At 46.3% G+C, this 26,229-nt stretch overlaps 1 protein-coding gene across 2 annotated transcripts in view; it reads right to left on the bottom strand.

The window, feature by feature from the left end:
* Positions 1 to 5,408: 5,408 nt before the first annotated feature.
* The window catches only part of CASP7 (caspase 7), a 60,969-nt gene continuing 40,148 nt past the window's right edge, over positions 5,409 to 26,229 (bottom strand). For both annotated transcript variants that reach the window (XM_033943537.1, XM_033943536.1), the window contains 3 exons: positions 23,793 to 23,968; positions 15,595 to 15,727; positions 5,409 to 6,285 (listed from right to left, as the gene is read on the bottom strand). In XM_033943537.1, the coding sequence (XP_033799428.1) occupies positions 6,062 to 6,285; positions 15,595 to 15,727; positions 23,793 to 23,968 (533 nt within the window). In that variant the 3' untranslated portion in view covers positions 5,409 to 6,061. The remainder of the gene's footprint in view (positions 6,286 to 15,594; positions 15,728 to 23,792; positions 23,969 to 26,229) is intronic.

Raw genomic sequence — 26,229 nt, 5'->3', positions numbered from 1 at the left:
AGGGCCCTTCTGGCCACCACAGTTCCGATGATTTGGCAGTATCTCCATGTTCTTGGGACCATGGTGGTGATGTTTGATGTGGTCTGCTGCAGGATGCTCTGATTTTGTGCTGGAGCCAGCAATAGGATCCACTGCATGCGCCCCTGCCTTGGATGACTCTGAAACACATGAACAGATTTCTCTGAAACACATGTTCTCTGAAACACATGTTCTCTGTTCATGAACAGAACTCTGAAACACATGAACAGATTTCAACCAAACTTGGTATACATATGACTTACTATCTGCGGAAAAATACTGTGGGGGTGGGAAGGGGGGTGAAGTAAAAATTATCATAAAAGGCAGATATTAGTGTCTAACCCATAGTTTTTGGGCTCGCCGAGATGAATACTGACACTCCTGATGCCGTTTAAGTCCAAGTTCAGCCCCACAGAGGGACATGCTTGATGCTAAAAATGAAGATGGCCACGAAATAAACAATCAAATACTTCCCGTTTTACCACGGGCTCGTGAAAAAAGTAAAAAGTTTCCAGCTCTTCCTTGCGCCGAGAGCAAGCGCAGACTATCTACAGGCACAGAAGATGGTCTGCGCATGCATCGGGATCGCTCTTCAGCGATTCGTGTGGTCGGTGTGGGGCGTGCCTCCGATTGAGTCAATTTGCATGAAGACTGTTGAATCAGTCGCCTGGCCAAAGATTGGATCGCCCACAGAGCGGTAAGGTTAGTGAATCTAACCCTAAATGACACGGGATGGTTTCCCATGGTTATCTGCGGGGACAAATTCCGTCACCCTGTCATTCTCTAAGAATTTATACGCATATCTTTCTAAGTGTGTTCTATAAAGTGGTGCATATAAATTCTAGTGCGAACTCAAAAGCGGACATGACCAAGGGAGGAACAGGGGCGGGCCATGGCCATTCTTAAAAGTTACGCGCACTGTTATAGAATACACACATACACAACTTAAGCACAGGCTTTTAGGTCTGGTTTATATTGGCATAAACGCCTATACCTAACCCTCTCTTCTATTAAACTGCGTTAGTGTAGAGAGCCACACTGAATGGCCCATGCTGCTCCCAATGCTCACAGGAACTCTATGAGCATTGGGAGCAGCGCGGGCCATTCAGCACGGCTCTCTGCGCTAAAAACTGTTAGTACACCCTTACGACAGGATACTAGATCAGTGATGTGTCTTAAGAACTCTAACGGAAATTAAGATTATGGCCTCTGTTCCCTCTAAGCCAGTGGTCTCAAACTCAAACCCTTTGCAGGGCCTCATTTTGGATTTGTAGGTACTTGGAAGGCCTCAGAAAAAATAGTTAATGTCTTATTAAAGAAATGACAGTTTTACATGAGGTAAAAAAACTCTTTATAAATCTTTCCTTTTGGCTAAGTCTTAATAATAATATTGTCATTCATAGCTAAAGAGACATACGATCAAGAAACAGTTTTAGTTTACTTTTGCGATTATGATAAACATACCGAGGGCCTCAAAATAGGACCTGTCGGGCCGTGTGTTTGAGACCACTGAATTAAGGGGAACAGTTAATCTGCTGGCTGGATTGGAGGGCAGAGGGGAGAACAGGACAATCAAGCCATTGTGACATCACTAATGAGGCTGGCTCTTATTGGTGGAATGAGGCATTATGACATCACAATCTCAGCTCTGCTTCCCAAAGACAAACAGGATGTCATGGTTACAGTTAGTCTAAGCTGAGTAATTGTCCTCCACCATCCTGCCAGGTTGGGGGGGAGGGAGGGGGGCCTCACCATAAGGTTGACCGATTTTACCCCTGTAAAATACGGACCCATAGCGACGCCCCCCAGGCCTGTCCAGTTCCACCCGGCCCCCACCCCCCTCAACCAATTCTCATCCTCAGCACCGCGTCGTGAGGGCACCTGCGCATGCGTGGATGCAATGTGATGATGTCACACGTATGACCGCGCTGCCCTTCCCGACACGGTCACAAGGTGGAAATTTTTCGAAACACAGACAAAGTGCCAGGTTTTGAAAAGCCGTCCGGGAAATTCCGAGCGTCTGGAAACCCTAGCTCACCGTCACATTTTCAAATGAGGAGAGGCAGGGTCCAGAGAAGAGCGACTAAAATGGTTAAGGGGCTGGAGGTGTTGCCGTACAGTGAGAGGGGACATGATCGAAACATTCAAGGTACTGAAGGGAATAGACTCAGTAAAGACAGGTTGTTCACCCTCTCCAAGGTAGAGAGAACGAGAGGGCACTCTCTAAAGTTGAAAGGGGATAGATTCCGTACAAACGTAAGGAAGTTCTTCTTCACCCAGAGAGTGGTGGAAAACTGGAACGCTCTTCCGGAGGCTGTTATAGGAGAAAACACCCTTCAGGGACTCAATGTAAGGAAGTTTTTCTTCACCCAGAGAGTGGTGGAAAACTGGAACGCTCTTCCGGAGTCTGTTATAGGGGAAAACACCCTTCAGGGACTCAATGTAAGGAAGTTTTTCTTCACCCAGAGAGTGGTGGAAAACTGGAACGCTCTTCCGGAGGCTGTTATAGGGGAAAACACCCTTCAGGGACTCAATGTAAGGAAGTTTTTCTTCACCCAGAGAGTGGTGGAAAACTGGAACGCTCTTCCGGAGTCTGTTATAGGGGAACACACCCTCCAGAGATTCAAGACAAAGTTAGACAAGTTCCTGCTGAACTAGAACGTACACAGGTAAGGCTAGACTCATTTAGGGCACTGGTTTTTGACCTAAGGGCCTCCACGATAGCGGACTGCTGGGCACGATGGACTACTGGTCTGACCCAGCAGCAGCAATTCTTATGTTCTTATGTTCTCTGCAGGATTCCAGAGAACGTCTGTCGTTAGGGACTGAAAATAGAATAATTGAAGCAGCGCCCCCCGCTGGCAGCAATGTCATTGGGAGGACACCTGCTCAACTTAGAGGGAACAGTGATTACGACTATAAATTGTGGCTTCTCCCCTGGATTTTATGCTGGGCCATCAATGTCGTTTTATTATCGAGCCTGGCCTTTCCCTCCTTTTACTTGATGCTGCGTGATGAGTTGTTTTGGGTTGTGATATTTCATCTGTCCTAACTATTTATAGAAAAATGATTTGTTAAATCAAAGCTATCGAGTTACTCAGTTCTAGGAGGGAGATTTAAAGATAGTCCAACAACCTTATTCTGATGCATCGTGGAACTTGCACCACTGAATCCAATGTGTAGAATCAGAAACTACAAATGCCGCTGCTTTGGATGCAAGTTCAAAACTAGGACTGTCCAAAATGTCTCCCTCCTGCAACTGGATAACTGAGGCACGCTGGATAAGATGCATTTAGGAGAATTAATGTCTCTAAACCCATGTTTTGCTCTCATGAACTATAATTTACATCAAAAGCCTCCCTCTAATACTACCTGTACTCATAGAAACATGATGGCAGACAAAGGCCAAAAGGCCCATCCACAGCATCCACTCTCTCCCTAAGAGATCCCACGTGCCTGTCTCATGCTTTGAATTCAGACACGGTCTTTGTCTCCACTAGAGAATGACACGGGGACAAATTTTTCCCCGTCTCCACGGGAACTTATTTTCCTGTCCCTGCGAGTTCTTTTCCTGTCCTTGCTCCATTCCTGCAAGCTCCATCCTCATCTGCACAAGCCTCCAAGACTTTAAAATCATAAGTAGCAACATTCTAGAGCTCAGATTGTGATGTCATAATGCCTCATTCCACCAATGCCTAAGCTCCGTCCTCATCTGCACAAGCCTCAAACACTTTAAAATCCTAAGTAGCCACATTCTAGAGCTCAGTCTGTGATGTCATAATGCCTCATTCCACCAATGCCTAAGCTCCGTCCTCATCTGCACAAGCCTCAAACACTTTAAAATCCTAAGTAGCAGCATTCTAGAGCTCAGATCGTGATGTCATAATGCCTCATTCCACCAATGCCTAAGCTCCGTCCTCATCTGCACAAGCCTCAAACACTTTCAAATCCTAAGTAGCAACATTCTAGAGCTCAGATTGTGATGTCATAATGCCTCATTCCACCAATGCCTAAGCTCCGTCCTCATCTGCACAAGCCTCAAACACTTTAAAATCATAAGTAGCAACATTCTAGACTAGAGCTGAGATTGTGATGTCATAATGCCTCATTCCACCAATGCCTAAGCTCCGTCCTCATTTGCACAAGCCTCAAACACTTTAAAATCATAAGTGTTCGAGGCTTGTGCGGATAAGGCAGAGCTTACAGGAATGGGGCAGGGGCAGGGGCAGGGACAGACAGGGATAAATTTGTCCCTGTGTTATTCTCTAGTCTCCACCACCTCTACCGGGAGACTATTCCACACATCTACCGCCCTTTCTGTAAAAATGTATTTCCTTAGATTACTCCTGAGCCTATCACCTTTTAACTTCATCCTATGCCCTCTCATTCCAGAGCTTCCTTTCAAATGAAAGAGAGTCAAAGGTATTTAAACATCTCTATTATATCTCCCCTTTGTTGTGGGATAATGTGAGCATTTTCTCTAATACCAGAGCATCTACTCTCCATACCAAAACGTTGCTGGTTTGCAAATCAGGATGCTTGTGTGAGGCCTACACTCAGTGGCGTAGCCACTGGTGGTCCTGGGTGGGTTTAGGCCCACATAGTTGCCACAGACCTATGATGTGACTGGCACAGAACCCCCAAGCCCTGCCAACTGAAAACTCCTTTTAAAATGCCACATCTTCACTGGCAGCAAGTAGCGACCAATGCATGCTGCTCACAGCCTTCCCTCTGCCATAGGCCCACTTATATAGAAACAGTAGATTGCATCAAAGTGGGTCTCTTCTCCCTTTAAAAGAGGAAACTGAGAGGGGACATGATTGAAACATTCAAAATAATAATAATAATTTTATTTTTAAATACCACCTGACCAGGAATGGTTCTAGGCAGTTCACAGGTAAAAATGAACATACAGCGAAAAATACAATTTAAAAATGGAAATACATCAGATAATAAAACATAAGAAATGCATAAAATTTTAAAAGACAACAAAATGCATTTATCAAATAATTGGGTCTTCAATAATTTTCTAAAATCAAGATAGGAGGAAGCTCCTAGCATAATTTTTCCAAACCAAACATTCAATTTAGCAGCCTGAATGTTTGGTTTGGAAAAAAGATATTGAAGGGAATAGACTTAGTAGACAAGGGCAGGTTGTTCACCCTCTCCAAGGTAGAGAGAACGAGAGGGCACTCTCTAAAGTTAAAAGGGGATAGATTCCGTACAAATGTAAGGAAGTTGTTCTTCACCCAGAGAGTGGTAGAAAACTGGAACGCTCTTCTGGAATCTGTCAAAGGGGAAACACCCTCCAGGGATTCAAACAGGGGAAAACACCCTCCAGGGATTCAAGACAAAGTTAGACAAGTTCCTGCTAGACCAGAACGTATGCAGGTAAGGCTAGACTCAGTTAGGGCTCTGGTCCTTTACCTAAGGGTCGCTGTGGGAGTGGACTGCTGGGCACGATGGACCATTGGTCTGACCCAGCAGTGCCAATTCTTATGTTCTTATGAAAGGTAACAGGAGGGGTGCGGTGTTGAAAGCCCAGATCACCTGCAGGTGGGGAGTTGAGGGCCAGGTGACCTTTGGGGGGGCTGGGATTCCTGGACCCACCTTAGGCCTAGGCCCACCCGAAATTGGGTGTCTGCCTACACGACTGCCTATACTGATAACGTCTGTTAGGAAAAAGCAGCCACCTTGTGTCCGAAGATGTCTATAAAAGAGAACTACTAGAAAGGCAGAGGGAGGTGTTTAAGTCTCCACTGACAAGCCCTTAAGTTTCATTGGTCAGCATTTCCTTCCAAGAAAGAAAAGATTAACAAATCTGAGGTAGATGGGAGGAGAGCCCCAAGGTGTATTAATTCCTAATATACACGAGGGGAGGGCATGATGGATCCCACGAACTGAAGATAACGTAGGCCACAGGTCATGACTGATAGCCAGAGGTGCCTCTCCTGTCCCAAAGAGTTACAACCTTTCAGGTGTCAGCTTTATACTTCCCCGGAATATCCGCGTGGCAGTGGCCTTCTTCAAGGCAGTTTTTGTTTCAAAAGTAGAGCTCTTTAGTGAGCATGGAGACCACGCAAGGTATCTGCTTCTTTGCACAGAAACGCGAGTCCTCGGACCAGGATTCAAAGTTGTTAGCCACGAGGTAGTTCACCCGGGTGAGCATTTGCAGGACCTCCAGTTGGCGCCCATAGGTGCTGAGGACTTGACAGAGAGCCTGCACAAACCAAGAGCCGTTTCCGGGGTTTCTCCAGGAATAGTAGCCTGTAAAGGAGGAAAAACACTCTCAGAACATAGGAAGTTACGCTGGAATAAGACAAAGGGATAGGTGTATGAATCTAAGTACACATTCAGGGGCAAATTCTATAAACAGCGTCCCGATTGTAGGCAGCGGTAGGCGTCCTATTGTGGAGATGCATAGGGACACTTAAGCTCGCCCAAGGTTCGGCGAGGTTTCACCCAGAAGTGGCCTTGAGTGTGTGTATATGAAAAAGGAATGGAGAAAATGGTGTTACAATTAGTACTATTATGGGGCGGAGTCTGCGGCGGAGATGGGCAGGGTCTGGCCCACGACTTAGCCCAGTGATAGAAGCCTCATATGAAGGCATGCAAAATGCTGGCCGACATTTCAAATAGACGCTAAGCTGATCGTGGCAATGAAATCTTCCTGCCTCGATCAGCTGAGTAGCCGTGGCAGGGAATCCCCCATCCCCCCTGCGAATGTCTGCGGCAGGAAGGAGTATATGGTATATATAAATGCAGAGATCACTAGGTATTATTAAAAATAGTTTTTCCACTTTTTTAGACCTCAGAGTGTCCTCTTGGTGTGAATTTTAGCACACTACACCAGTGTTCTTCAACCTTTTGACACCTATGGACTGGCGGAAATAAAATAATTATTTTGTGGACCGGCACCGGTCTGCAGAATGGCAGTTGAAGAACATTGGGCTAAGTCATGGGCCAGACCCCGCCCATCTCTTCCCCAGACCCTGCCCCCATAATAGTACTAATTGTAACACCATTTTTTCCATTCATTTTTCATATTTACACACAATATAATCTTATTAACAACAGATAATGGTTAACCACAAAATTAAACTACACAAAGCATACTGTATGCATTTCAACATTCATTCCTACCAGATCACAGATAACCCCATGCAAATACGGGACCAAAAACTAAAAGTACTAATATATACAAACAAACCCTAAAATGTAAGACTCTGCATGCAGTACAACCCCAGAGGAAAAGAAACAAATGCATTTCTTCCTGAGCAGTGCAAAATACAGACAGCAGATGTAAATCAATCACTAAATTCAAAAATCATTCCCCCTACCTTTGTTGTCTCCCTCCCTCCCTGCTATGCCTTACCTTCTGGCCTGCTCCTGCCTGGCTGTTTTATGCCGCCCCTGGTGTTATCTTCAGGCCGGCTCCCTCTTCCTCACTGACGCAGTGCACAAAGCCACGGGCAGCAGCTCCTCGCGCGCCTCATCAGGAAGACTTCTCTCTGACGTTGCGGTTCAGGTGCAGAATGTGCGTAGGAGCCGCTGTCCGCGGCTTTATGCACTGCAGGGAGCTGGCCTGAAGATTATGCCACATTGATTGCACCGCAGACCGTAGTAAATATTCTAATTCTACTTATTTTAATGTCTTAAATTTTTATATACAGAAATGCACGCTTTTCATATGCATTTTACATATGCGTTATTTTATGTCAGCGGGCATTCCTCCTGCCAGGGAACTTTGCAGGGGGGGATAACATCCCTATCAAGAGGGATGCCCATTCCCCTCCTGCTGCCCCCCCCCCCCCCAGAACGGCCGCCACCCCCCCAAAAAAAAAACCATTGCCACCCCCTTAAAGCTAACTCCCCCTGACAACCTCCCCTCCCCATTCTCCATTCCTGTTAAAGGGAAAGTCTGGCTGGAGGAATGCTCACACTCTCCGGCCAATAGGCCCACCACTCCAAAATGGCGGACTGAGCAATAGTGGCTCGTGGCCAGTAGGGGGTGATGTCTATGGGACGGTAATGGAATGGATGTCAGGACATGATAGTGCAGTATTTTTGTAATGTTTCTATAAAAGGGCTGGTTTTTCGTATGATTCTGGGTAACTCTAGTCAGATACAAGCATATGTGTTAGATAAGGCCACGCCCAATAGAAGCGTACGAAAAACTGGTGAATAAAAATCTGAATATGGATGTAGCCAAGGCCAGAAAAATACACTACAGATTAATATTAAGGGAAAGTATAATAATATTCTTTTTATGTACTTTGCTATTAGGCTAGATCATAAAGGAAATCAGGATATACATGGACTCCATTTTGTTCTTTGTTTTTCTATATCTTCTCTTTTTGGACTCCATTTTGTGTCAGTAACTTTCTGTCAAGTCTTTGTTCAGGTTTCCCGCTCCTAGCATCGTGATTCTAATTGATACCAGATGTGCCTTAGGCTGGCTAGAAAAAGTATATGAGATTACGTATCCCAAACATGTATGAATTATGAATAACCAAGCTATGAATGTATGAATGTTGGGCCCAAGTATGAATGAATATGAAAGAATTTATATGAAATTTAAAGGAAGCCTGAGCACAACATCTGGAAATAATTAGTCAGAGACTGCTGTTCTAACATAGGAAGGCTTCTGTGTGAGGATCAATGAAATTTGAAGCTGTCAGCTCAGGGAGAGGGGGAGACAGCCCCTCCTTTCCTCTAAGGCTGACCAATTTTCAGCACTGTTTGTAGGTGTAACATGAAACTTAGTTGTTCAAAGCAGGCTTAGAACATTTCAGCATCTTGCCTGACACATAGACAAATTGTCTGAAATAAGTTTTAAGAATGACAAAAAGATTATTGGATATGTTATAAAATGTTAATGTATATTCAGAAATGAATGTAAACAAAACAAATATGAGTTATGAACCTTTTAAACGTAGAGGAATTTTCTTTGTCTAACTTTTAAGACCACCTCTGTTAGTTTTGATTGGCCCCCACACAGCCAATGATGTCACACTGAGCCAAAGGTATATAATGGGGAGCTGCGAAGTATCGAGCTGAGCTCGTTATCAGAAGGCCAGCATTTTGGCAACTATAACGACCTCCCGCTAATGCAACTAGCCTTTTGATGTCCATGATAGAAAAATAGAAACAATAAAATTAAATATTTTGGTGAACCATGTTTTTTTGTTATTTTTCACACCTTGAGTAAAAACTAGCAGCGTAATTGGTAATTGCAGCTTTATGAGTGCGCTGGCATCCAATACCCATGCTCAGGACCTTCCACTTCCTGGTGAATTCTGGGATGCACCATGCCAGGGAACTTCGTGGGGGAGTTCAGGTATGGTGGCAGGAGGAAGTGGGCATCCCTCCTGCTGGGGAACTTTGCCAGGGAGGGGGGAAGGATTTCCCTGCCGCAGCCCTCATCAGATTGCTGTAGAGGGATTCCCTTGCCATGATCAGCTGATGGCAACGTGATTCTCTAACCGGCGTTAATGGACCGACGGGATTCTGTATAGGACGCCGGTGTGCGATTCTCAAAAGCTGCCAAGACTGGTGTCCTATACAGAATTTCCCTGTCAGGACCCACTTTAAATAATAATTTTTTTAAAAAAACACTGAAAATTTCCACCCTACCGATCTCTTTTTGCAAAAATGAAACAAAAGATAGGGGATAGGTCCTTAGTCATGAGGAAATAAGGAGATAATCAAGTGAGAGATTAAGCTGAGCCTGTAGGATTGCAATAAGGCAAACTGAAGAATGCACAGGCCTTATGGTTTTAATCTATCATCATCTGCTAAATACTTTTGTTTCTTGAGTTTGCAATGTCATTTACTAGACAAACGATTTGAAACTACATAAAAGTATTTTCCCATCATTAACACAACTTAGAAGCGAACCTAGTGCTAGTGTACTTCCCCTTTCCCCCTCCCAGTCAGTGCTATTTCTTATGTAATCCCCCCCACACAATTTTATTTAGAATTCTTTTCTTCAGTTTTGTTTTGATTTACCTTTTAAGGTATTTTTCATTATTGTAAACCGTTTAGGTATCCCTTGATAAACAGTATACCAAGAGACGAATAAACTTGGGATAGATTGTGGCGTCTTCCTTACCCTGCTGGATCCCTGCCGGTGAGAGGAAGGCGTCCGCCGAGCGCCGGTCCTTAAAGGGCTGAGAGCCAGCTTCGGGTGAGCGGGGCTTGCCCAAACATATGGGGAACTCCAGTGGGATAAGGAGGGGATGGCTCATGGCTTCCTCCTTACCCTGCTGGATCTCTGCCACTGAGAGGAAGAATTTGTCCCCTTCCATGCAGTTAGCCGCCAGGAACTCATCCCGTGTCATTCTCTAGTGTCTCTCTCAACCTGAACCCTTCTACACCAGCATTCTTCAATGCAAGCCTTGAGGATCAGTGGCTGAGCCTATTCATACTATGATTCTTATGTGAGCAAAGTATAGGACAAAGAACCACTGATGAGGTTGGCTCTTAGGCATTGATGGACTGAGGCATTATGACATCACAGTATCAGCTCTGGAATGTTGCTACTCTTTGGGTTTCTGACAGGTACTTGTCACCTGAATTGGCCACTGTTGGAAACAGGATATCGGGCTTGATGGAAATTCGGTCTGTCCCAGTATGGCAACGCTTATGGTCTTATATTCTAACCACCTGGCATCATTCTTCGGTGTCTGTCTCAGCCTCAGTCCTTCTACACCAGCGTTCTTCAATGCAAGGCTTGAGGGTCAGTGGCTGAGCCCATTCGTACTCTGATTCTTATTTGAGGATAATGAAGCCATTATGACATCACTGATAAACTTGTCTCTTATTGGTGGAATGAGACATTATGACATCACAATAACTGTTCTGTCATTCTCTAGTGTTTATCTCATCCTCAGTCCTTCTACACCAGCATTCTTCAATGCAAGGCTTGAGGGTCAGTGGTTGAACCCATTCGTACTCTGATTCTTATGTGAGCCAAGTATAGGATAATGAAGCCATTGTGACATCACCGATGAGGCTGGCTTTTAGGCATTGGTGGAATAAGGCATTATGACATCACAGTATCTGCTCTGGATACCAGAGTCTGTCATGCCAATCTCAACCTCAGTCCTTCTACACCAGCATTCTTCAATGCAAGGCTTGAGGGTCAATGGTTGAGCCCATTCATACTCGGATTCTTCCCTCTCCTTAAAGAATGATAAGGGGATGGTTTCTTGTGGTTAATCATGGGGATGGAGACAAATTCTGCCCCCGTGTCATTCTCTAGCGTTAAGTGAAGCCTTTCAGGGAGTGCATTCTAGTGTGTGGGGGCTATTCCAGAGACAATATTTAGAACTTAACCAGCCATGGGTTGCCACATTAAAAATAGGACCCTCGTTCCTGTGGTTCCATTTATGCAGTTGACTCCACTCCAGAAACATCCTAAAATAGCTGGTTTTCACTTGGGCTCTAACTAGAGGTCTGCACGGGAACGGGAATCCCGGGGGTCCTGCGGGGGTCCCGCGGGAATCCCCCCTAACTCACGGGATTCCCACGGGGGCCCCCCTCTAGCCAACGGGACTCCCACGGGGATGGAAGGCTTTGGAAGCAGGGTTCGTCCATATAATATAATGGACATGTCAGCCTTAGTAAAAGAGGGGGTTTATAAGTTAATTACCTGAACAGAAAACAAAAAAAGGGTTCCACCAAAGAGATTCCACAAGGAAAACAGCAAAAGAAACTGTGGAATTGATGATCCTGTCAGAAGTAATTGCTGCTTTTTATGGGGACGGGCGGGGATGGAGGTAATTCCTTGCGGGGATGGGTGGGGACAGAGAGGATCCTGGCGGGGATGGGTGGGGACGGAGAGGATCCTGGCGGGGACGGGTGGGGATGGAGGTAATTCCTTGCGGAGATGGGTGGGGACGGAGAGGATCCTGGCGGGGACGGGTGGGGATGGAGGTAATTCCTTGCGGGGGATGGGTGGGGACGGAGAGGATCCTGGCGGGGACGGGGGGGGATGAAGAGGATCCTGGCGGGGACGGGTGGGGGTGGAGGTAATTCCTTGCGGGGATGGGTGGGGACGGAGAGGATCCTGGGGGGGGCGGGTAAGGACGGAGAGGATCCTGGCGGGGACGGGTGGGGACGGAGAGGATCCTGGCAGGGACGGGTGGGGATGGAGGTAATTCCTTGTGGGGACGGAGAGGATCCTGGCGGGGACGGGTGGGGACGGAGAGGATCCTGGCGGGGACGGAGAGGATCCTGGCGGGGACGGGTGGGGATGGAGGTAATTCCTTGTGGGGACGGAGAGAATCCTGGCGGGGACTGGTGGGGACGGAGAGGATCCTGGCGGGGACGGAGAGGATCCTGGCGGGGACAGGTGGGGACGGAGAGGATCCTGGCGGGGACGGAGAGGATCCTGGCAGGGACAGGTGGGGACGGAGAGGATCCTGGTGGGGACGGGTGGGGACGGAGAGGATCCTGGCGGGGACGGGTGGGGATGGAGGTAATTCCTTGTGGGGACGGAGAGGATCCTGGCGGGGACGGGTGGGGACGGAGAGGATCCTGGCGGGGACGGAGAGGATCCTGGCGGGGACAGGTGGGGACGGAGAGGATCCTGGCGGGGACGGAGAGGATCCTGGCAGGGACGGGTGGGGATGGAGGTAATTCCTTGTGGGGACGGAGAGGATCCTGGCGGGGACGGGTGGGGACGGAGAGGATCCTGGCAGGGACAGGTGGGGACGGAGAGGATCCTGGCGGGGACGGAGAGGATCCTGGCAGGGACAGGTGGGAACGGAGAGGATCCTTGCGGGGACAGGTGGGGACGGAGAGGATCCTGGCGGGGACGGAGAGGATCCTGGCAGGGACAGGTGGGGACGGAGAGGATCCTGGCAGGGACAGGTGGGGACGGAGAGGATCCTGGCGGGGACAGGTGGGGACGGAGAGGATCCTGGCGGGGACGGAGAGGATCCTGGCAGGGACAGGTGGGGACGGAGAGGATCCTGGCAGGGACGGAGAGGATCCTGGCAGGGACAGGTGGGGACGGAGAGGATCCTGGCGGGGACAGGTGGGGACGGAGAGGATCCTGGCGGGGACGGAGAGGATCCTGGCAGGGACAGGTGGGGACGGAGAGGATCCTGGCAGGGACAGGTGGGGACGGAGAGGATCCTGGCGGGGACGGAGAGGATCCTGGCAGGGACAGGTGGGGACGGAGAGGATCCTGGCGGGGACGGGCGGGAATGGGTGGGGTTTCTGTCCCCGCACAACTCTCTAACTCTAACTGTTCATTTTCAGCAAAGATAGCCAGTTAGGTACCAGTGAAAATTATCAGATACTTGTGATCAGAACTTGTGATTTAACACATGAGTGGCCATTTCAGGCAGGTTATACTGTTTTGAATACTGATTGACCAAAACAGAATTATGTCTGTTTTCGTCTGATCTCCTGGTACATTTTCTATTTAAATAAAGCCGCGAGGAGTGCAGGCCGTATGCGCGACATATCACTTGCTATTTTCCCTCTAAACTTTTCTATACACTGAAGATGGGAGAGAGCTGGAATTTGTTCGAGCTTCTGACCTGCATTAGCTACTTCCTGGTTGGGTCCAACATAGCCACCTGACTCTTGAGACCAAGAAACGCAACTGTTTCGGAACAGCACAGGGGCTACCACTGATCTGACAGCTGCATGGATCCTGAGAATAGCCTGACACCCAGACAGGGCTGAAATTGGAAACAGTCTACGGTTTGTTATAGAGAATGATACGGAGATAAATATTTCCCTGTTCCTGCAGGAATTCATTTCCCCGTCCTTTTTCTGTCCCTGTCCCATTCCTGCAAGATCCGTCCTCATCTGCATAAACCTCAGACTCTTTAGAATCATAAGTAGCAACATTCTAGAGCTCAGATTGTGATGTCATAATGCCTCATTCCACCAATACCTGAGCTCCGTCCTCATCTGCACAAGCCTCAAACACTTTAAAATCATAAGCAGCAACATTCTAGAGCTCAGACTGTGATGTCATAATGCCTCATTCCACCAATGCCTAAGCTCCGTCCTCATCTGCACAAGCCTCAAACACTTTAAAATCATAAGTAGCAACATTCTAGAGCTCAGATTGTGATGTCATAATGCCTCAGTCCACCAATGCCTAAGCTCCGTCCTCATCTGCACATGCCTCAAACACTTTAAAATCACAAGTAGCAACAATCTAGTGCTCAGATTGTGATGTCATAATGCCTCATTCCACCAATGCCTAAGCTCCGTCCTCATCTGCACATGCCTCAAACACTTTAAAATCACAAGTAGCAACAATCTAGTGCTCAGATTGTGATGTCATAATGCCTCATTCCACCAATGCCTAAGCTCCGTCCTCATCTGCACAAGCCTCAAACACTTTAAAATCATAAGTAGCAACATTCTAGAGCTCAGATTGTGATGTCATAATGCCTCAGTCCACCAATGCCTAAGCTCCGTCCTCATCTGCACATGCCTCAAACACTTTAAAATCACAAGTAGCAACAATCTAGTGCTCAGATTGTGATGTCATAATGCCTCATTCCACCAATGCCTACGCTCCGTCCTCATCTGCACAAGCCTCAAACACTTTAAAATCATAAGTAGCAACATTCTAGAGCTCGGATTGTGATGTCATAATGCCTCATTCCACCAATGCCTAAGCTCCGTCCTCATCTGCAGAAGCCTCAAACACTTTAACATCATAAGTAGCAACATTTTAGAGCTCAGACTGTGATGTCATAATGCCTCATTCCACCAATGCCTAAGCTCCGTCCTCATCTGCAGAAGCCTCAAACACTTTAACATCATAAGTAGCAACATTTTAGAGCTCAGACTGTGATGTCATAATGCCTCATTCCACCAATGCCTAAGCTCCGTCCTCATCTGCAGAAGCCTCAAACACTTTAACATCATAAGTAGCAACATTTTAGAGCTCAGGCTGTGATGTCATAATGCCTCATTCCACCAATGCCTAAGCTCCGTCCTCATCTGCAGAAGCCTCAAACACTTTAACATCATAAGTAGCAACATTCTAGAGCTCAGACTGTGATGTCATAATGCCTCATTCCACCAATGCCTAAGCTCCGTCCTCATCTGCTCAAGCCTCAAACACTTTAAAATCATAAGTAGTCGAGGCTTGTGCAATTAAGACAGAGCTTAAAGGAATGGGGCAAGGACGGGGAAATTGAGTTCCTGCAAGGATGGGGACAAATTTGTCTCCATGTCATTCTCTAGTTAGTCACTTCAACTACGTTTTAGAGACAAGAAATGCTAAAGAGGGGAAACCAAAGCAGAAACAGTCAACTACACCCAACACCATTTTATCCTTAGCCTAATACGATGGAAGTCAAAGCAAAGCAGGAAATAAGAAAAGGAAAACCCCCATTCAGGTTGTCTTCAAATGACAAAACAAGCCATTGTGCCCCTCTCCCCTCCCCCGGGGTTCAATTCTCATTACTTAGAATAACAGCATTTCCTAAAACTGGAAGTTCCAGCCTCTCATTTCATGAAAATTAATTTTTTAAAACCCAAAATAACGCAACGTGCCCAGCTGCATTCCTAAAGCAAGAGTCACCTCACCTGGCACAGTCGAGTAGGCAAACAGGAAATCGGCCTCAATCGGTATCTTATGCCTGGGGCTGGCATCCGTTTCCAGAGAATGGTTGGCAGAGTCGGCCTGGATGCCTTCATCAAACTCGGAGCCCCTGCAAGCCTGTAGCCCAAAGAAAAGAGTTGGTATCACTTAACGTTAGACCATAAGAATATAAGAGTTGTATTAGTACAAAGCCCAGCATCCTGTTTCTATCAGTGGCCAATAAAAGCCGTTAAGCACCTGGCAGGACCCCAAAAAGCAGCAAGACTGGACTTCCCCCCCCCCCAGAGATAAACAGTGGATTTCCCCAGCTCTACCTTAATTCTTATTTTTTTAAACTCAGCTGTGCTAACTGCTGTAACCACTTCCTCTGACAATGAGCTCCAGAGCTTAACCCTAGGTAGAGTGAAAACATATTTTCTCCATTTTGTTTTAAATATTTCGTACTCGTTGTACTTTCTGACTAGAACACTACTGGATAATGCAATAAAAGCAATTTTAAGCCAGCTGCCATATTGGACCACAATCTAATGTTTTCAAATAGAAAAAAACACATAAGAGCATGGTCAGGATGGATAAAAAAAAAAAAATAAAATAAAAAAAAAAAAATCGATGAATGTTTTTGGGGTTTTTTTTAAACAGTTTTTAAAAATAAAATGCTGTTTTGAGGAAATATCTATCTAAAGATAGCTTTCTATTTAAGATATACAGTATTTTGGTCCAAAAGTTATTCATCATGAAATAAAGATTAGTTTTTATTTAAGTACTAGTCTTTAAGCCTGTTACATTAACGGGTGCTAGAATAGATGGGTCTGTCTGTCTTTCTTTCTTTCTCTCTCTCTCCTTGGCCGCTGTCTGTCTTTCTTTCTGTCTCTCTCTCTCTCCTTGGCCGCTTTCTGTCTGTCCTTCTTTCTTTCTGTCTCTCTCACTCTCCTTGGCCGCTGTCTGTCTGTCTGTCTTTCTTTCTTTCTTTCTCTCTCTCCTTGGCCGCTTTCTGTCTGTCCTTCTTTCTTTCTGTCTCTCTCTCTCTCCTTGGCTGCTGTCTGTCTTTCTTTCTTTCTCTCTCACTCTTTCCTCGGCTGACCACCACCACCCCTTGCCTGCTCCCCCTGTCCAGCAGTAGCTCTTCTCCCTTCCTTTTACCTCCCCCCGTCCAGCAGCACCTCTTATCTGATCCCCCTGTCCAGCAGTAGGCCTTCTCCTTTCCCTGTTCTCCCTGTCCAGCATCCGCTAGCCCAGGCAGCCTTGGGGCTTTTGCTAGGCTGGCCCACCTCGCATTATCAAATTGGGCCGGCCTAGAAAATGCCCCGCAGCTGCTGCGTTTGCTGGTCCGGGGGTGAGAAGAGGCGTCCTGGCAGTGCAGGAGTCAAACCGCTACCGCCACTCAAGCCGCCCCACGCGCCGCAAGCCGCCCCACGCACCTCCAATTGAATTCGGCACGGAGGCACGCATCACGGCGGTAGGGATCACAACCTCTTAAGTGTGCATGCGCGCTTAGGGTTTTATTATAGAGGATGAGGTTGTGCATTCATGCAATGTTTAAATTTTTTGGTAAATGAATTCCATTAACCCATTCATAATGTCAAGATCATTTTTTCTTTCCCTTAGAAAGGTATAAAAGCAGATTCTTTATCATTATGACTGGGATAGCCATGCAAATGATTACCAAGAACCGGAAAAATTGGGACAGACTTAATTTTTCCTTTTGGTGGGAAACTTTATGTTTATGCTATAAATATGAAAAAATGAATTAAAAAATAATGCGTCATAATAAACTATTTAAATTAACATGGGGTCCATTGACAAACTCTGATTAGTTGGACTATTCCTAACATATACATAGTAGATGACGGCAGATAAAGACCCGAATGGTCCATCCAGTCTGCCCAACCTGATTCAATTTAAATTTTTTTTTTTTTTTTTTCTTCTTAGCTATTTCTGGGCGAGAATCCAAAGCTTTACCCGGTACTATGCTTGGGTTCCAACTGCCGAAATCTCTGTTAAGACTTACTCCAGCCCATCTACACCCTCCCAGCCATTGAAGCCCTCCCCTGCCCATCCTCCACCAAACGGCCATACACAGACACAGACCGTGCAAGTCTGCCCAGTAACTGGCCTAGTTCAATATTTAATATTATTTTCTGATTCTAAATCTTCTGTGTTCATCCCACGCTTCTTTGAACTCAGTCACAGTTTTACTCTCCACCACCTCTCTCGGGAGCGCATTCCAGGCATCCACCACCCTCTCCGTACAGTAGAATTTCCTAACATTGCCCCTGAATCTCCCACCCCTCAACCTCAAATTATGTCCTCTGGTTTTACCATTTTCCTTTCTCTGGAAAAGATTTTGTTCTACATTAATACCCTTTAAGTATTTGAACGTCTGAATCATATCTCCCCTGTCTCTCCTTTCCTCTAGGGTATACATATTCAGGGCTTGCAGTCTCTCCTCATACGTCTTCTGGCGCCAGCCTCCTATCATTTTCGTCGCCCTCCTTTATTTCCTATTTGATTTGCACATCCAGGGAAGGTGGGAGGGGGGTTAATATATTTTGTTGTATTCATTGATCGATTGCAAGTGCTGTCTATGATGTTAATTGTATGTATATATTTAATGCACTGTTCTCGAATTGAAAATGAATAAAGATTTATTAAAAAAAAAAAAAAGAAGATATCACATGTCCCAATCCCTTTCCCGTTTCCTATTTATCAAACCAAAGGTTGTGTATTCAATGAGATTTACAATTAAATGCATAGTTTTAGGTTAGAAGGTAACATCAGTTTGGAAGAAGGGTAGACTCGGGAGTAGAAGATGAAGAATTTTTATTGATTTTGTTCATCTATTTTCATATTTAATCACTTTTCAATAAGGATATAGGTACATCAAGACAAATTGTGAGAAGGAAAAGAAAAATACTCAAGGGGCTGACTAAATCATACATAAAAGGGGAACCAAAGTCTAGAAAATTGAAAAACAAGGTCTGCCCCCTGCCCCAAATCCACTCCTCAAATATACATCGGAAAGCTTGGGCAGGTCCTTCAATCGGCCTGGCTCCCAAAAGAGATGCATATTCAGACCACTTGTTTGAATTATGGACTACAGGGAGAACAGTACCGGGCAGAGCTTTGGATTCTAGCTAAGAAGAAAAAAAAAAAAAAACACCCAACAGCAAATTTTTAGATCGAATCATGTTGGGCAGACTGGATGGACCATTTGGGTCTTTATCTGCCGTCATCTACTATGTTACATGGGTGCTACAAGAGAGAAGCTAATTACAACAAGTCTTTTCTCCCCCCAATCCAAAATTACAATACATAGAGTTAACGGACTCCCAAAGTGCAAAGTATTACAGCTAAAATTTTTTTTTTAATACATATTAGACAATTACAAATGTCTAAAAATTACATCAGCTCTTTCGACATCTTACTTCTCTCTCCTCTCCTTTCGTTATCTAGCTTTTCCTGACTCCTTTCCCAGTCGTCTTTCCTTCCTACTTTTCTTTTCCTTCTCCTCTCGCTCCCCTCATCCCTGTTCTCCGTTTCTTTCATCCATCCGCCCCAACCTTCATACCGTTCTCTCTTTTGCATCTGTTCTTTGCCCCCAGGTTATTCTTCCATCACTCCACATCTAGTATCTCATTCCCACCCAACCCCTTTCCTTACCCACCTTTCAAACTTTCATGTCTGTCTCCCTTGTGCCTCCTCTGCCTCTCCCCCCTCCCTCCCTCATACTCTCCCTATCCCTCATTTACCATCCCATTTCTCCTTCTATCTCCTCACTTTCCCTCATTCCTTCCCCACAACACTTGTTTCCTCATCTCTCCTCCTCCTCTCCTCTGATGTTCCATCTTTCTTTCCCCCCCACCACCCAGTGCCTGCTCCATTTCTCTCCCCTCCTCTACCACTACTATTTATCACTTATATAGCGCTGAAAGGTGTATGGAGCGCTGTATATTTTGACATTTAATAGATGATCCCTGCTCAGAACAGCTTACAATCTAACTTGGACAGACAGACATGACATATGGGGTTAGGGATGTAGAACCCAAGGTGAGAGGAGTTAGGAGTTGTAACTTTCTGCGTTTCCCTGAGGCCCCCCTTCTGTCTCTTCCCTCCTTCCACAGTTGCAGGTTTTTCAGCAGCAATAAACCATCATTCTTTCACAAAGTGTTTATTTTTAAATTTACAATAATCACGCTAAGGAGACACTTAAAACACACCAAATCTCCCAGTAAGCCTCTCTTCGGATCTTCGGAAGAGAGGCTGAACAAACTGCGGCTCTACTCTCTCGAGGAACATAGGGAGAGGGGAGACATGATTGAGACATTTAAATACATCACCGGACGTATCGAGGTGGAAGAAGATATTTTTCTTCTCCAAGGACCCTCAGCCACAAGAGGGCATCAGCTTAAACTCAGGGGCGGGAAATTTCATGGGGACACCAGAAAGTATTTCTTCACCGAAAGAGTGGTTGATCATTGGAACAAGTTTCCAATACAAGTAATCGAGGCCAACAGCGTGCCAGATTTTAAGGGTAAATGGGATGCCCATGTGGGATCCTTAAGAGGGTTGAGTTAAGGATGGGTCATTAGGAGACGGATCTCCAGGAGAGCAGACTCAGGGGGGTGGGTCTGTGAAGTGGGCAAACTTGATGGGCTATGGCCCTTGTCTGCCGTCATTTTTCTATGTTTCTACCCTAGCTGAGAAAATTTTCAAGCACCAAACTAGTCCCTTATTTCTAACTTCTGTTACTCTCTCTTATCTATGTATCTCATATCTCTAGGAGATATTTAAACTAAAAAAAAGTCCCGCAAGCCAATCATTGCACACACGCATGCATAACTATTTTTTTTAAGTGTGATGGCTGAACTTTAATATTAATTTTCAAAAAAAAAAAAAATCCTGAAACTCGGAACTTATCTCAATCTTGAAGGGCCCTGACATGGGCCATGTTTCGCCGAGCTCTACATAGAAACATAGAGTATGACAGCAGAAAAGGGCCGATGGCCGATGGCCCACTCAAGAACCCTCCCTCCCTCCATCTTTTAAGCATTCCTCTGGAGTGACCCCACCTGTCTGTCCCATCGTCCCTTGAAGTCGAGCGTGGTACTGGCCTTGACTACCTGATGTGGAAGGCTATTCCATCGATCAATTACCCTTTCGGTGAAGAAATACTTCCTGGTGTCCCCATGAAATCTTCCCCCTCCCCTGAGTTTTAGCGGATGCCCTCTTGTCACCGTGGGACCCGTAAGACAAAAGATTTCTCCCTCCGCATCAATATGGTCCGTGATATATTTGAATGTTTTTATCATGTCCCCCCTTTCCCTGCGCTCTTCGAGAGAATATAAGCGCAGCCTGCTCAAACATTCTTCATATGGGAGATTTTTTAGTCCTGAGACCATTCTAGTGGCCATTCGCTGAATCGACTCCATTCTCTTCATATCCTTTTGATAATGTGGCCTCCAAAACTGAACACAGTACTCCAGGTGAGGTCCCACCATTGATCTGTACAACGGCAGTAGAACTTCAGGCTTACGACTGATAAAGCTCCTTCTGATGCAGCCCAGCATTTGTCTAGCTTTTGCTGTTGCTTTCTCCACCTGATTCGCAGCTTTCATATCTTCCCGGATGATTACTCCAAGTCCCGTTCTGCTACAGTTCTGGTTAGGTTTTCACCATTCAGGGTGTATGTTCTGCGTGGATTTCTGCTACCAAGGTGCATAACTTTATATTTTTTGGCATTAAAATTCAGTTGCCAAGTACTGGACCATTGCTGGTCCATAGCGCCGGGCATGATTGCGCTATCAGGTTCTGCTGCGCTGCCTACAATGTTGCATAGTTTAGCGTCATCGGCGAATAATGTAATTTTACCTTGAAGTCCCTGAGGCAGATCCCTTACAAAGATATTGAATAGTATTGGGCCCAAGACCGAGCCCTGTGGCACTCCCCTTGACACTTCTGACATTTTTGAGGGAATACCGTTTACCATTATCCTTTGGAGTCTACCGCTAAGCCAGTCTTCTACCCATGCAGTCAGTGTTTCTCCTAGGCCCATCGCGTTCATCTTGTTCAGTAACCTACGGTGTGGGACACTATCAAAAGCTTTACTGAAGTCTAAATACACAATGTCCAGGGACTCTCCCTTATCCAGTTTCTTTGTTACCCAGTCAAAGAAGTTTATCAGATTGGATTGACAAGACCTTCCCTTCGTAAAGCTGGTGGGGATCCCTTAGTCCTTCGTCATCCAGAATCGTGTCCAATCTGTTTTTGATCAACATTTCCATAAGTTTACATACAATTGATGTGAGACTCACTGACCCTGTAATTTTCGGCCTTTGACCTGCATACCTTTTTGTGGAGCGGGATAACGTTGGAACTTTTCCCTTTGTTAGGGAAAGATTAAAAAGCTCAGCCAACGGTTCTGCCAGAACATCTCTCAATTCCTGAAGTACTCTGGGGTGTAGATTATCCGGGCCCATGGCTTTGTTCACCTTTAGCTTTGATAGTTCGTGGTAGACATTGCCCGTGGTAATTGCAAAGTCCCGGAATGGGTCCTCCGAGCACCCTTTTGTCTGTGGCTGAGGTCCGGATCCTGGCGCTTCGCAGGTGAAGACCGAGCAGAAGTAGTTATTGAGTAGTTCTGCTTTGTCTGCGTCTGAGTCAATGAAGTTGCAGTCAGGTTTCCTTAGGCGCACAATACCGCATGAGTTCTTCTTCCTGTCGCTAACGTACTTAAAAAAGGATTTATCCCCCTTTTTAACATGTCTTGCTAAATTTTCCTCCATCTGGAGTTTGGCCTCCCTGACTGCCATTTTAACATTTCTAGATTTCACCAGATAGGTTTCTTTAGCTTCCGGCCATTGCGAATGTTTGTAGGTTACGAAAGCTTTTTTATTTTGCTTTACTAGTTCTGAGATCTTTGCTGAGAACCACTTCGGTCTGTTTTTTCTGTGCTGTTTGCTCACAGTTTTTATGTATATGTTGGTTGCTTCTTGCAGGGTTGATTTCAGAGCCGACCATAACACCTCCCACTGTCTCTATGTGCTGAGATAAAATTGCTCCTCAAATGAAGAAATTGTTGGGGTTTTTTAAAGTTGAAATATCTTCTAGAGCAGGGGTGGGCAACTCCGGTCCTCGAGGGCCGGAATCCAATCTGGTTTTCAGGATTTCCCCAATGAATATGCATCAAAAGCAGTGCACACAAATAGATCTCATGCATATTCATTGGGGAAATCCTGAAAACCCGATTGGATTGCGGCCCTCGAGGAGGGACTTTGAGACCCCTGCTATAAACCTAATTTTTTAACCCAGTATTACCAACGCTGCCCTCCCCCCACCTATGTACTGGTATCTGCAGGCTATTTCAAACAGCCACCCTTTCCCCATCAACCTGTCTCCCTCCCCCTCACCCCACCTTTCAATCCTAACCATCCCCATCTCGCTCCTTCTCCGAGCCCCCCCCATTCCCCACCTCCACCATCTCTCACAGTATCACTGCTCTAGCAGCAAGAAAGCAGTTGTCCTCCTCCTTTAAGCCAATGATTGCACCTTCAATTTTCAATTTGTAACTCGCAAGGTGCAAACCGACCACCCTTGGAATAGGATTACCGTGTAGCCCCGCCCCCACACACACCTCATCTCCTCTCCTTCCCTGAGCTCGGGGCGTATGAATGCGATGTCATTGGTCTGAAGCTGAGAGGGGACACGGCCAGGACAAATGTCAGCAAGTTCTGCTTCACACAGCGAGTGGTGAATGCCTTGAACTCTCTCCCGGAAGAGACGGTGGAGGAAACCACCATTCTAGGATTTCAGGGAAAATTGGATGCACATCTTCTTGCAGGACACATTGAGGGATACGAGTGACTAAGGTATTCGCCAGGGTACGCCTGGCTGAGCCTCCATGCGTGCGGATCACCGGACTGGATGGACCCCAGGTCTGATCTGGTGCAGGCATTTCTTATGTTCTTATATGTGCATGCTTAGAGGCCCTCCAGTCGCGGCCCCAACCTCCGGCAGAGCCTCTCCAAACCCAGATAAACTGCTGGGTTTTCAAAATCCGGTCACCCAGACAGTCTTCTAAAAAGGAGAACATGTCGGGGTAAATCTGGACATATGGTAACCCTACTTTGGCATATTACGATGTTTTTGGGCCCTTGTAAATTTTTTCAACCCGAAAGGCTGTTACCTGGATGAAGAAAAGCTTAGGTTTTCCTACAAGAGTCTTGCATCTGTCCCCTCTGAACATTGTGGTTAATTTCTTTATGCACATGGGTCCATCTGTTCCGTAAATAAAGCCCTCTTCACCATGGCTTAGAAAGATGCAGGCAAAACAGGCACAGTCATTATGGTTTTCTTCAGCAGCTGCAAAATAATAAAACGTCTTTTTAGCTGTCTCTGTAAGCTTTCTTGGAAACCACTAAGTAATGTTATGCCCTGAAGTAAGATTCCATGTGATTAGATTCAGACTAGTGCTGCCCGATTCAAATTGATTCACCAATTCACTCTGGTGAATCGATTCGAATCAATTTGTTGTCCGAAAAAAAATCAGACTCACCAATTCAGCAACCTCCTACCCTGGCGAGACCTGACGTACCTCTAAGGCCCCCTAAAACAGCAGCAGTGGTGGCGCTCTGAACGGGCTGCTTTGTGAACTTTCCCACTGGGGCCTTCCCTCTGCCACATCACTGATGATGTCATCAGTGACGCGGAAGAGGGAAGCCCTAGTGGGGGCAGGTCATGAAGCAGCCCATTCAGAACGCTGCAGTGGGAGGATTGGTGGGGGTGCTGCTGCACGGGATGGGTGGGAGAGGAGGAAGGATGGTGTACATGGGGGGAGAAAGGAGAGAGGAAGAATTGCTGGGGTGGGGTGGAGGAGAGGAAGGGAGAGGTGAAACAGAGGGAGAAATCCTTCATATGGTAGAGAGGAGGGGGAAATGTTGGACAAAGGGTGGAGAGAAGGGAGAGATGGTGCATGGGGAGAGAGAAAGAAATGTTGCACATGATAATGGAGGGGAGGATTTTTGGAAAATAAAGGACTTTTTAAAGAAAGATCGAGATCATCAGTCTTCATTGACATCTCCACTTTTTGTTTCATGCCAACTAGGATGAAAACTTGTATTGTAATCTTGTACCGATACTACGTATGTTTAACCTGTAACCCGTTGTGCGTTCTTTGGGGACAAAGGCATAGAAAATCTTTAGTGGGAGTGTGTGGCCTTTAAGCTGTACGGAGGCCTGTTTGGCTCACGGGAAGTGTCAGTCTGGGATGGCAGAGCAGTGAAAGCAACCCAATTTGCTGCTGGGCAGTTCTTCTTCCCGCATGGGAATGGGGTTTATGCAGAACAGGGAGCAGGGAGAGGGGTGCCTGGAGCAAGGTGGATGGAAGCTGTGTGCCATGTGTGGGGGAGGGGGGTGAAGTTGGAGAAAAGTAAATGTGTGTGTGTGTCATGAGTGTAGAGGTTTGAGCAAGATGCATGTGTATGTCTTATGGGGTGGAGGGCTAGAAAAAAGAAGATGGGGGATGTGCGCGCCATGGGAGGGGTGAGGGCTGGCAAAAGGAGTATAGTGTGTGTGCTATGGGGACTGGGGCATAGAAAAGAAAGGTGAGGGTTTAACTGGGACGGGGTGAAGATACCTTGGGGGATGGACAGAACAGAGATCCTGCTGGGAATTAGGGGAGAGTACAGAGAGGGCCGTTAAGTTTGAGGGATGGGGAGAGAGAACTCTAGAAGGAAGAGGGGAAAAAGAGTGGCTGGAGGAGGGGTGAAAATTGGGCGTATTCACCCTGCAGAAGGGGCAGAGAAAGCTGGGGATTGAACTTCACAGGGGAAAGGATGCAAGCTAAGAGAGAAATGAAAAAGCTGGATCCTGAGGAGGGAAATTGCTGTGATGGTGGAGATATTTCATCCCTGAGGGGGGGGGGAGGGGGAGAAGCTACCTGTTATAATGAGGGAATGCTAAACAAGAAAATACAAACCAAGTGTACAGAATTTTCAATTTTGGGGCACAGAATACCCCCCCCCCCCCAGTAATAAGTCATCTCTCCCAGCTACATCCTAGAGCAGTACCCCCTTGCCAGTCAGGTTTTCAGGATATCCACAACGATTATGCAGAAACTTGATTTGCGTACACTGCCTCCATTATATGGAAATTTATTTCACTCATATTCATTGTGGATATCCTGAAAACATAAGAACATAAGAAGTTGCCTCCGCTGAGGCAGACCAGAGGTCCATCTCGCCCAGCGGTCCGCTCCCGCGGCGGCCCATCAGGCCTATTGCCTGAGCAGTGGTCCCTGACTATTTCTATAACCTACCTCTACTCCTATCCCTATAACCTACCTCTACTCCTATCTGTACCCCTCAATCCCTTTGTCCTCTAGGAACCTATCCAAACCTTCTTTGAAGCCCTGTAACGTGCTCCTGCCTACCATAGCCTCCGGAAGCGCGTTCCATGTATCCACCAACCTCTGGGTGAAAAAGAACTTCCTAGCGTTTGTTCTAAACCTGTCCCCTTTCAATTTCTCTGAGTGCCCCCTTGTACTTGTGTTTCCCCATAACCTGAAAAATCTGTCCCTATCTACTTTTTCTATGCCCTTCAGGATCTTGAAGGTTTCTATCATG

Source organism: Geotrypetes seraphini, chromosome 4 (assembly GCF_902459505.1).
Source record: "Geotrypetes seraphini chromosome 4, aGeoSer1.1, whole genome shotgun sequence".
Taxonomy (NCBI): Eukaryota; Metazoa; Chordata; class Amphibia; order Gymnophiona; family Dermophiidae; genus Geotrypetes; species Geotrypetes seraphini.
Note: the sequence above shows the minus strand (reverse complement) of the source record. Positions and strands in the feature narration are given on the sequence as shown.